The sequence below is a fragment of the Colobus angolensis genome, unplaced genomic scaffold (assembly GCF_000951035.1).
Source record: "Colobus angolensis palliatus isolate OR3802 unplaced genomic scaffold, Cang.pa_1.0 Scaffold34, whole genome shotgun sequence".
Lineage (NCBI taxonomy): Eukaryota > Metazoa > Chordata > Mammalia > Primates > Cercopithecidae > Colobus > Colobus angolensis.
Window position 1 is genome coordinate 7292418 of NW_012116710.1, and position 12212 is coordinate 7304629.

At 52.9% G+C, this 12212-nt stretch overlaps 1 protein-coding gene across 3 annotated transcripts in view; it reads right to left on the bottom strand.

The window, feature by feature from the left end:
• Positions 1-1377: 1377 nt before the first annotated feature.
• The window catches only part of LOC105519180 (chromosome unknown open reading frame, human C19orf47), a 28477-nt gene continuing 17642 nt past the window's right edge, over positions 1378-12212 (bottom strand). For all 3 annotated transcript variants that reach the window (XM_011952472.1, XM_011952474.1, XM_011952473.1), the window contains exons 6-9: positions 8741-8878; positions 6666-6818; positions 4321-4391; positions 1378-2687 (exon numbers count right to left, since the gene is read on the bottom strand). In XM_011952472.1, the coding sequence (XP_011807862.1) occupies positions 2193-2687; positions 4321-4391; positions 6666-6818; positions 8741-8878 (857 nt within the window). In that variant the 3' untranslated portion in view covers positions 1378-2192. The remainder of the gene's footprint in view (positions 2688-4320; positions 4392-6665; positions 6819-8740; positions 8879-12212) is intronic.

Below are 12212 nucleotides of genomic sequence, written 5' to 3' on the forward strand. Positions count from 1 at the left end.
ATATTTTCCCACAACGAAAATAAATAAACGGATGAGATCTAGTCTCATCTTTACCTGCTCTCTCATTAGTTCTCCTCCAACCCCCTGACCTTTCCTAGGCTGTCTCTTTTTGTCAGATCCTGCTCAACCAAGGCCCTTGGCTTTGATTCCAGCTGTACCCTGCACACTGTCAGCAGCCATGAACCCCCAGTCCAGGTGTCCCCCTGAGCCCCAGCGTGGACCCTAAAAGGCACAATGTGGTCAGAACACAGCTCCCTCCTCCTTGACCTGCTCCTTCCTCCTGTCTCCCCTTCTCTGTTAGCAGCTGTTCCCCCAGATGCTCAGGTCTAATATCTAGGCAGGTCCTGTGATTCTCATCTTCTCTGGCCCCAACTTCCAACACATCAGCACATCCCACAGCTCTTCCTCCAAAGCACACCCTAAGCAGCCCAAGCAGCCCTCCTCCCTGCTCCCACTGCCACGCCCTCGCGCAGCCACCCTGGCTTCCTGCCTGGACTGCTGCAGTAGCAACCGCCCCAGCCCTCCCAGCCGTTCCTTCTCCTCACAGAAGCCAGAGCGATGATCCTAAACGAAACTCAGCTCAGCACACCCCAGCTCCAAATCCTCCTGATCCAGCACTCCTGGGTCACTGTGCACTTCCTCCTCCTTGGTCACGACGTCCCCAGCCACCTAGCTCCTGCCCACCCACCTCTGTCTTGTGCTGGACACAGGACCCGCCCTCACTCATGGCCATCAGCCTTCTTCCTGTTCGTTTTCCCACCTCAGCACCTCTGCCCCTGGCTGTCCGTCTGCCTGAAAGCTCTCCTCCTGAACTTCACAAAGCCACATTCCCAGCTCAGCCTCCATGTCACCTCTTCTGAAAGGCCTTCCTGTCCCCAACCCCTGAAGTGGCCCTGGCCACTTTCTCCCACTCCTCGGATTCCTTGGCCAGCACCACCGCTTTACCTACACCCCATCCCTGGAGAGGCCCTGCTCACTGCCTGCTACCAGCTCCTAGGACAGGCCTGGCTCAGGGGCGCTGTGCAGCAGGGAGGGGTGAGCGACCAAACCAGTGGAAATTTGTGGTCTCACAAACGGAGCCCATCATTTGGAAAGATGCCAACAGGCAGAGTGGCAGAGGCAGGTGAAATTCATGGGGGGAGGGGACAGAGTGAAGAAAGAACCACTACGGTTTACTGGGGTTGGGGGCGGCCTAACTGAATGGTGACTGGCCATTACTCCCCTCGACTCAGGGCTTGCAGCAGGAATATGGGCCACGTGTGTGCAGGAAGCCTGACCTTTAGAGACACAGCCCAACCCTTTGCCAGCACCCCCAGCCCACACTGTGCATAGTGTGAAACAGTCCTGCAACTCACCCTGAAGGAGGGGGGAAAATGATTTGAAAGTCACAAAAATATATTAAAACAGCAGCTGTCTTCACTCTAGGCACTGGCCTCCCTTCTCAGTGCCCCTTGCCCACCACCCGCCATAGACTTTCAGAGACAAAGACGCCCAGGGCAGGAAAACGGATGCGCCTCGGCCGCAGCCCAGGGTCTGGAGAGGTCCCTCCAGCCTGGGAGTGGAGGGCGGCTAACAGTCTCAACAGGCTCGACGCCACCGCCGACGAGGGGGCCGCTGGGAGGCCGGAGGTACAGGAGGGTCGGGCAGGACGCAGCGGACAGTCGGGCCTTGCCACGGGGACAGAAAACAGAAGAGAAATGAACAGAGTGAAGACAGGGAGAGAGAGAAGTCACAGCAGAGGTGCAGAGGAGTGAGGGAGGTCAGTGGGGAGTGGGGGAAGGGAGGCCCTCCAGGTGACACCCACTCAGTTGAGGGGGACAAGGAGGGCTGATAAGCTGGGGTCTGTGGCAGCAGACCGTGCTCTGGGGAGGAAGGGGAATATAGGAGAGGAAGAGGCCCCCTGGCACTTGGGAGAGGTAGAAAAGTAGGTTCTGCCAAGGCCACAGCCAGAGAAGAAAGCAAAGAGGACATGAGAGAAGGGGAGTCCTGGAGCGGGCCAGGCCAGCTGCGACGACCATCCCAGGCTAGGAAAAATGGGGTGATCCCCCAAATGCTCGGGCCTAGCTCTAGAGCCCGAGGGAGACAAGCTGTGTCATCCAGGAGCTGGTGGGAGGCGTGATGAAGCCAGGAGCCTGGGGCAGCCAGGGCAGATGCCCACGGGCTCTGCTGCCTGCACCCCGCCCACACATGGGCTAGAAGGTCCTGCGGCCCAGTCTTTTGAACACGCTCACAGTGCCCGCGTGGTCCATCTGGGCACCAAGGCCCTCGCTGGAGCTGCTCCCCCGGGGCCCCACCAGAGTCCTCTTAATGGTGACCTTGACTTCGGCTGAGGACTTACTCTTGGTGCTGGTGACCTGGCTGTCCTGGGCCTCGGGCACAAGGGTAGCTGCGCCCAGTCTCTTGATGATGCTGACTTTAGACAAGGACTCTGGCTTCCTCTCAAGCCTGGACCGTGAGGAAAGCGCTAGGCGCCGCAGTGTCGGGGCAGCGGCCGTTGTCGCTGAGCTCGTGGCCTTGGCTTTGACAGTCAGTGCTGGCTGGGGACTGGCCTTGGCTGGGCCCCGTCCTAGCTTCTTCAGGACCCCGGCATACTGCAAGACAGAGCTGCTGCTGTCATTGTCGCTGTCCCAAGCCAGATCCTCGTCCGTTTCTGGGGTGGCCCCCAGGCGGCTGAAGACTCCTGTGGGCTGTGGAGGTCAGAGACAGGATGAATGAGTCACTGAGTCACTCAACACACATTCATGGAGAGCTGCTTCCTCTGTGCCTGGCCTCCTGGGACTCACAGTTGGGAGAAACACCCATCACTGACACCCCAGATAGTGGCGAGAGCTACGAAGTGGGGAGTCCAGGGGACTGGAGGAGCCCAGAGGAAGTACCTGACCTTCCTAGAAGTTCAGGGAGGGCTCCCTGAAAGAGGGGACATCTGAACTGGAAGTGGGTCTAATAAAGAGGGAAGAGGACGGGAATGCCGCACAAAGGGAAGGTCATTTGCAAGGTCAGTAGGTGGGCATGAGTGGAGTGGAGAGATTAATCTGGTCATTCACTCCACAGATAAATTTTGAGTCCCAACTCTATATTGTACCCGGTCCTAGGCCGGCAGTGCTAGGGACACAGTGATGACCAAGACAGCCTCAGCTCTGCCCTCATGGGGCTCATAGTCCAGTGGGGAAGACAAGCTTGGCATCAGAAATGACACAAATAATTCTGCAAGAACAACAGTAACGCCTTCTAGATGGAGAAGGAGAGCTGGAGGGCAGAAGATAGGGGTAGCTCCTCATCAGTCCAGAGGAACTTTCCCTGAGGCACCAACTTTGAAGCCAGGCCCTCCAAGATGAATTAGCAAAGAAAAGAGCGTGCGCTTTGCCCTGAAGGCAGGAAGCATAATCCTATGTATTGAGCACTCACTATGTGCCCAGTTCTTCATAGGGCTGGAACTTCCAGCCACATGATCCTGAGTGTTCTCATCCTCCTCATGGTGAGATTCTTGGAAGTGAGCAAGCCAGAGTGGCTGCACCCTGTGGAGCAGGACACTGGCAGGCAGGAAACACAGCTGGGGAGCTCTGCAATAGTTCACCAACAGGCACCGCACACCCCAGCACCATGCAGGAATGATCTTAACCCTACAGCCATCGTTGGAGGTGGGTCTATACAGATGAGGAGGCGGAAGTACAAAGGACCTAAGTGACATGGCCAAAGTCACGCAGTCAGGCCCCTGTGGGCTTCAGGGTGTACTCTGAACTACACACCATGCCTGGGGCCTGTGGAACTGCAGGCCGTGGCAGGAAGTGCAGGCAGCATCATGGGCACAGTGAAAAGCCTCTGCAGGGCTTCCAGTTGGGGGACAGGCCCTGTCCTGTGGGCCGCACACACTGCTGCTGTGGGGATAGGGGGCTGGGGTCCATGGTAGCTGTGCGAGACCATTCAGGAGGCTATCGTCCTATCCGGACAGGGAGAGGTGGCAGAGGAGGGAGAGAAGAGTAGAGTCATCAGACTCACTGACAGACTGCAATGGGGAGGGCAGGCAGCCCTCAGATGGAGGCCCAGGAGAGGACTAACTTGGGGAAAGACGCTAAGACCAGTTGGGGACATGGTGGGTGGGAGGCATCCAGGAGTCACTGGACCCCCAGGGCTGGAAACTGGGAGAGAAGCCAGGGCAGAAGACAGATGGGAAAGCCGCCAGTGCAAAGGCAGGAACTGAGGCTGGAAAGGAAGGTTAGACGGCCCTGGGCTGAGTGAGGTCAAGATGTGTTAAGTGTCAGGAGCACCGCTCAGAGAAGACAAGAGCTCGCACACCCAGGATCGCCCCCCATCCCCACTCACTTTACTCCCCGTTGTGGTGTCTGCCTTGGTCTCAGCGCCGAGGCGGTCAAACACAGATGTCCTGTGGAGACCTGGGAGGGAAGTGAAGCCATCAGGGAGAGGCCCTGGTAGGCCAGGCCTAGGCTGAGCTCTGTACAGATACCAAGGCAGCCCAGACACCAGTAGCTCTGGGACAGGCAGGGCCAGACTGTGCTGAGTTGGGTGTTATGTCTACACTGTTGGCTCACACTGACCTTAACCCAGCCCTATCTGGCTCGAGTCAAATGTGGGAAAGACCAGCTACAACTGGCAGATTCCCTATACCTCAGCACTAGCTCATGAATTATGTGCACAGGAAGAGTTCTTAGTCCCTGCATGTTCCTTTCACTTCTTGGGGTCAGGGACCTCTGAGAGAATCCGATGAGCAGTAGTGCCTCCTCCCCTAAATTATAACCTAATAGCCATCAATAGAATGGTTACTAAATTATGGTATATAAATACTCTGGAAATAATAAACAACCATTAAAAAAAGAAGGAAGAAGATCTACCTGCATTAATATGAGAAGATCTCAACAAAAAAGTTACAGAACATGGGCCAGGCGTGGCAAGGTGCACCTGTAATCCCTTTGGGAGGCTGAGGCAGGTGGATCACCTAAGCCCAGGAGTTTGAGAACAACCTGGGTAATACAGTGAGACCCCATCTCTAAATATATATATATATGAACAAAAAAGTTATAGAACAGGTCAGGAGTGGTGGCTTATGTCTGTAATCCCAACACGGTGGGAGGCAGTGGTGGGCAGATCATATGAGCCTAAGAGTTAGAAACCAGAATTTAAAAATTAGCTGGGCATGGTGACCCAAATCTACAGTCCCTGCTACTGGGGAGGTAAGGTAGGAACCCAGGAGGTCGAGGCTGCGGTGAGCCGTGTTCGTATCACAGCACTCCAGCCCAGGCAACAGAGCAAGACTCTGTCTCAAAAAAAAAAAGAAAAAAGAAAGAAAAGAAAAGTTAAGTGCAGGCACAGTGGCTCACGCCTGTAATTCCAGCACTTTGGGAGGCCAAGGCAGGTGGATCACCTGAGGTCAGGAGTTTGAGACCAGCCTGGCCAACATGATGAAACTCCATCTCTACTAAAAATATAAAAATTAGCCAGGTGTGGTGGTGCGCACCTGTAATCCCAGCTTCTTGGGAGACTGAGGCAGGAGAATTGCTTGAATCCAGGAAGCGGAAGTTGCAGTGAGCTGAGATTGTGCCACTGCACTCCAGCCTGGGTAACAGAGCAAGACTCTGTTTCAAAAAAAAAAAAAAAAAAAGTTGTAAAACAATACTTAGATTTTAAACACAAATACTATCTGTGTTTAAAAAGGAAAAACTAGGCTGAGTGCAATGGCTCACACTTGTAATCCTAGCAATTTGGAAAGGTGAAGCAGGCAGATCACTTGAACTCAGGAGTTCGAGACCAGACTGGGCAACATGGCAAAATCCCGTCTCTACAAAAAATACAAAAATTAGGCAGGCGTGGTGGCATGTGCCGTAGTCCCAGCTACTCGGGAGGCTGAGGCAGGACTACTTGAACCTGGGAGGTTGAGGAGACTGGAGTGAGTCAACAAGGTGCCACTCACCGTAACCCAGCCTGGGTGATGAAGTGAGACCCTGTCTCAAGAAAATAAAAACTAAAACTAAAAAACAAAAAACTGCCTATATATGTGTATATGTACGTACATAGATGCTGGTCTGGAAAGGTTAACAAGAGACGGGGATATGGGAGTGAGGGAAGAGTTTGTTTTTACTGAATATGTTTCTGCATCATCTGAAAGTGCTGGAGTTACAGGCATGGGCCACTGTGCCCAGCCTTTTTGATAGAGACAGGGGCTCACTATGTGGCACGCTTGAACTCCTAGGCTCAAGCAATCTTCCCACCTCAGTCTCCCAAAGGGCTGGGATTACAGGTGTGCATCACCATGCCCAGCCAAGAGATTATCTCTGTACTCCAAGTCACAAGGCCTAGCTTTGGACTATATCTCCACTCATCTCCTCTGGCTCATAGTAATGGTGCCACTTTGGGATAACTGCCCTTGGCCAAGCACAGCCACTCATTTCACAGCAGGCTATCACTCCATCCTTGCTCCTGCCCCTTAGGGAAGAGGTGCCAAGAAGGCCAGCTACACTAACTGCAGGATCAGAGGGCAGAGGTGATGTGTTTCCCTCCTCTGTGGCCACCATCACTATTCCCTTGGCCTATGGCTCCTGCATCCCCATTAAAGCCTGCTTCTCAGCCACTGTAAGACATGACGGGCCCTGTGTGATGCAGAGGGAGGGACATGGTCCCCACAGGGAAGTGTGCCCCTGATAGGCCAGCAGTACCTTTTGCAGCCTGCTGCTGCTCCAGGATCTTGCGGGTGCGGGGTGTGGTGCCTTTGGGCATGTTGATGACGTACTTCCCCTCCATCTCAGCAGTGACCCGGCGCCGCTTAGCAGGAACAGCCAGGCTCTCCTCCTCCCGGCAGGCCAGGGCTGCTGGGGGAATAAAGCAGGGGTATCAGCACTCTTTGAGATAAAACGTTCTCTCAGGATGGAGGCTGGACACTAGGTATCCTTTATCTCCACACATTCACGACTGGAATCCTTTATCTTCCCAACCACCCACATCACCACTGACCGAACCACTGAGAAACTCAGGTCTGCGCAACATGAGGTCACAGAAGGTGCTCAGAATCCCCAGGTCCCCAGGCTGTGGCAGGCCTCCCAGGCTTTCTGTGGCTGTGTCCCTGTTCCAAGCAGGTTCCTGGCCCAGCCCAGCCCACGTCCCCTCGGATGGGGAACCTGCTGGGTGGTGGAAAGGTTCTAGAGCTCCAAGCAGGCAGTGCTTTATGGCTGCACTCACTTTTCAACAAGCACTTGAGCTGTGTGTACACTTATGAGTGGTGGATTGTGCATAAGTTACACCTCAATTTAAAAAATGAATCCCCCCAAACGTGGTAAGGGTTAAAAGAGCCAATTGCTCCCAGTCTCACCATCTTCGCAATACTTTGTTACACTGATTTTAACTTTTTTTTTTTTTAGACCGAGTTTTCATTCTTGTTGCCCAGTCTGGAGTGCAATGGCACGGTCTCAGCTCACTACAACCTCCACCTCCTAAATTTGATTCTCCTGCCTCAGCCTCCCAAGTAGCTGGGATTACAGGCATGCACCACCACACCCAGCTAATTTTTGTATTTTTGGTAGACATGGGGTTTCACCACATTGGTCAGGCTGCTCTCAAACTCCCGACCTCAGGTGATGCACCTGCCTTGGCCTTCCAAAGTTCTGGTTCTACAGGTGTGAGCCAATCACGCCCGGCCTATTTTTTTTTTTTTTTTTTTAATGTAGAGACAGGGTTTCGTCATCTTGTGCAGGTTGGTCTTGAGTTTCTGGGTTCAAGTGATCCTCCTGCCTCAACCTCTCATAGTGCTGGGATTACAGGCGTGAGCCACTACACCAGCCTGATTTTAACTTTTTTGCTCATGGCACACAAATCAAAGGCCAGAAGAGGGTGAGGCATTTCCAAACCTGCAGGACAAAGGGGAGATTTTGTGATGGAGGTGCACGGGGTGTGATGGTAGTGGATGTCAGAAACATGAAGCGCCCTGGGCCTCAATTTCCACATTTGCCTTATGACACCATGAAGTCATTGCTGTGGGGATGGGTCCAGCAAAGGCATAAGAACATGGTGGATGGAAAGGCCTGGGAGCCCAGGGACTACAGGCCCATTCCCAGCTCTCTAGCTGAGACCTGGAGGAGGACAGAGGCCAACATGGAGCAGTCTGGGGAGGAAGAGTGCTCAGGTCAAGGGGTCACCAGGGGCAAAGGCCCCATGATGGGAAGGAGGCTGGAGGGGAGCAAGTGGGCATGCAAAGTGGGGCGATGCAAGAGATGAATCCACATGATGCAGGGCCCTACAGACCGTGTGGGGAAGATGCCCTTTATTACTGGAATAATGGGGAGCCCCAGAGAATTACAGCCCAGGGGGTTACAGGATCAGACTGAAGGGTTTCAAGGATCCCTTGGCTGCTAAGAGGAAGCAAGAGGTTCTTTACCTTTGACCCCAGGCATCAAGCACAGAGCTGGGCACAAGCTGGGGGCTCGGTGACCACTTGTTCACAAATCCTGAACTCCTGAGTGAGAAGGCAATGCACACATGCCTCAACACACCAACTCAGGTGCTTCTGTCCATCCTTCTGGGTGGTGTATCACCACCCCCCATGCTACAGACGTAGAAAGTGAGGCCCACAGATGTATGGGCAACTTGACCAAGTTTACAGAGGTGATTCAGGTTCAAATGCTTTGTACACCTTGTGGCCTTCAAAGCACCTTACAATATTGGAAGCATGACCCCCAGCACCTCCTACCAACCCATGTTCCCTTCCAGCTTCTCCTACCATCTGCCCGTGTTCCCTCACCAGTGGCCTTGGCACTCTTTGCTGCCATCTTGTTGGACACAGTGACCGAGATCTTGGAGGTGCTGGTGTCTGGGCGCATGGGGGGTGTGCTGGGTGGGGAGTCATGGTTCAGGCTGTTGGTGATCATTCGGGAGGCAGCTGTGGGGAGAAAAGGAGAGTCCAGTGGGGTTGGGGCCTGGAAGACAGGCCTCAATCCAGCAATCTCAGGGTCAGGATGGAGAAGATGAGGTTTGGGACTCAATGAGGTCAGCAGGTGTCACCTGTGGCTGCATGGTCCTCATGATGGGGATGCTTGGGGGCAGGGTGGGCTGCATCTCCCCAGGAACTAGCCCTTCCCTCCCTACCCTGGGAGTCTTTCCTGAGGCTCTAGACCACACTAGTTCCCATCACACCTCACCCATCAGTCACCCAGCCTCGTGCTGAGTTCACTTCGCCCCTCCCAGAGCTGCTTCAGCTATGCTGGTCTCCAGGATCTTCCTCACCCAGCAAGCAGGTGCCTCCTCAAGGACCCTGCTGTTCCTTCTGCCTGGCATGCAGTTCCCCGAGCACAGCAGGATTGCTGCGTCTCATCATTCAGGCTGTCTCTCTGATGGCAACTCCTCAGAGAAAACTTCCCTTACTACCCCATTAAAAACAGCACCTCCTCAACCTCTATCACCCTTACCCATTTTCATTTTCTTCACAGCCCTTACAACTGCTTGACATTAAACTCTATTTGTTTACTGGTAAACTCACTCACAAGAACGCAAGCTCCATGAGGAGGCCGTGTCTGTTTACTGCTGTATCCCAGTGCCTAAAGTGGTTTCTGAGGACAGGCACAAGGGCGCATGCCTGTAATCCCCATACTTTGGGAGGCCAAGGTAGATGGATCACTTGAACCCAGTTCAAGACCAGCGTAGGCAACATGGCAAAATCCCATCTCTACCAAAAATACAAAAAAATTAGCCAGGCACAGTGGCATGTGCCTGTAGTCCCAGCTACTCAGGAGGCTGAGGCAAGAAGATCACTTGAGCCCAGGAGGTCAAGGCTGCAGTGAGCTGTGATCACACCACTGCACTCCAGCCTGGGCAACAGAGAGAAACCCAGTCTCAAAAAAAGGAGAAAAAAAAAAAAAAAAAAAAAAGAAAGAAAACCACATTAAACCATCACAGACCATTTAACAAAACGTGACCCCCAGGCATCAGGATGTTACTGGAACCCAGAAGTCCCAGGACAGATCCTTCCCTATCAGACCTCCTCCCTCTCTGCAGGAAGAAATTCTTGGTTTTTGTTGTTGTTGTTGTTGTTGTTGTTGTTTGAGATGGAGTCTCACTCTGTGGCCCAAGCTGGAGTGCAGTGGCGCGATCTCGGCTCACTGCAAGCTCCGCCTCGCGGGTTCTCAGCACTCTCCTGCCTCAGTCTCCCAAATAACTGGGACTACAGCTGCCCGCCACCAGGCCCGGCTAATTTTTTGTATTTTTAGTAGAGATGGGGTTTCACTGTGTTAGCCAGGATGGTCTCGATCTCCCAAGCTCATGATCCGCCCGCCTCGGCCTCCCAAAGTGCTGGGATTACAGGCGTGAGCCACTGCACCGGCCAGTTCTTGGTTTTCAGGCCTGTTCTTTCTCCTCTGTTAATGATATACCCCAGTGCTTCTTCAGACATCTCTCAGGTTGGATGGGAGGCTTTATGTCTAATGGCTGCAAACTCTCTGGCTATTCCGAATCTGTCCTGTGAGAGCCTTCATTCGCAACACTCTTTACCTAGCTGAGTGCAGTAAGATCAGGATTTTCTGCTATAAAAAGCAAGCTGTTAAGAGGGCCCTGTCTCTCGTGCTGTACCCAGAGGGAAATGTGCAGCTGAAAAGATGTCAGGAATGTGATGCTTTATTGTCATGACAGGCAAGCCCCATTTGGGTGGCAGTTAAGCAACCAACTCTGTCTTTACTCTGCTGCATTTGAGTTGCAGTCAAGATATCAGAATACAAAGAACTGTTCTCTTTCCCCCTCCTGACAGACACACATTCAATGTTCTAAAGTGTGTAAAAGTGATCTCAGGAATGTTGCTTTTGGAGCATTCTTCCCACCCCTTTCCTTCTTTGCCTGTTTCCCCTTCTCATTTACTTATTTTCATTTATTTTCTCTCGTCTTTTTTTTTTTTAGACGGAGTCTGGCTCTGTCGCTCCTGTCTGGAGTGCAGTGGCACGATCTCTGCTCACTGCAAGCTCTGCCTCCTGGGTTCACTTCACTTCATTCTCCTGCCTCAGCCTCCCGAGTAGCTGGGATTACAGGCGCCCGCCACCACGCCCGGCTAATTTTTTTGTGTATTTTTAGTAGAGACGGGGTTTCACCATGTTAGCCAGGATTGTCTCCATCTCCCGACCTCGTGATCCACCCGCCTCGGCCTCCCAAAGTGCTAGGATTACAGGCGTGAGCCACTGCGCCCGGCCCTCTTTTTTTTTTTTTTTTTTTTGAGACAGGGTTTCACTCCATTGCCCAGGATGATGGAGTACAGTGTTGCCATTGTAACTCACTGCAGCCTCAAAGTCCTGGGCTCAAGCAATCCTCCCACCTCAGCCTCCCAGGCCTCCCACAGCTAATTTACTAATTTTTGTAGAGACAGGGTCTCACTATGTTGCCTAGGCTGGTCTCAAACGGCTAGCTTCAAGTGATCTTCCCATCTGGGCCTCCCAAAGTGCTGGGATTAAAGGCATGGGCCACCATACCCAGTTGAAAATTTCACTTATAAAGATTTGAAAGACTGGTAAAACTAATGTGTGCTGTTAGCGATCAGGGTAGTGGGTACCCTGGAGATGATGTGGTGGCTGGGAGAGGGTACAGGGGGATTCTGACAGGCTGTCATGTTTCTGTTGCTGGATGTGGGTGCTGGCTACATGAGTGTCCCGTCTGTGAAAGGTACCCACTGTACTATTATGATTGAACCCTTTTCTGAATGCATGTTATGCGGGAGCATTGTAGAAACGAACCCTAATTTGCTCAGCCTCTTTACATCCACATCTTTGGGTAGGCCCTGCCCACAATGACTATGGACTTCTCCATGTAACTTGCTTTGGCCAACAGGATGAGAGCAAATGTTGTGCAAGCAGTGGCTTAAGAGGTGCTCTGCACACTGGCGCTAGCCCTCTTTTGCTGCTTTTAGGAACCCTGCAACCACCACTGTAAACAAGCCCAGGCTAGCCAGCTAGATAATTACGGACACAGCCAAGTCACCCTCTGGGCCCAGATAACATCAGGACAACCATCAGATATGTGAATATGGCCATCAACCCGGCTTCAACCTAACTGCCAGGTGACCATTAAAATCAGCTGAGCTGGCCTAGAGCAGAACTGACCAGACAATCCATAAAATCATGAGAAATAAACACTCATGGCCGGGCGCGGTGGCTCAAGCCTGTAATCCCAGCACTTTGGGAGGCTGAGACGGGCGAATCATGAGGTCAGGAGATCGAGACCATCCTGGCTAACACGGTGAA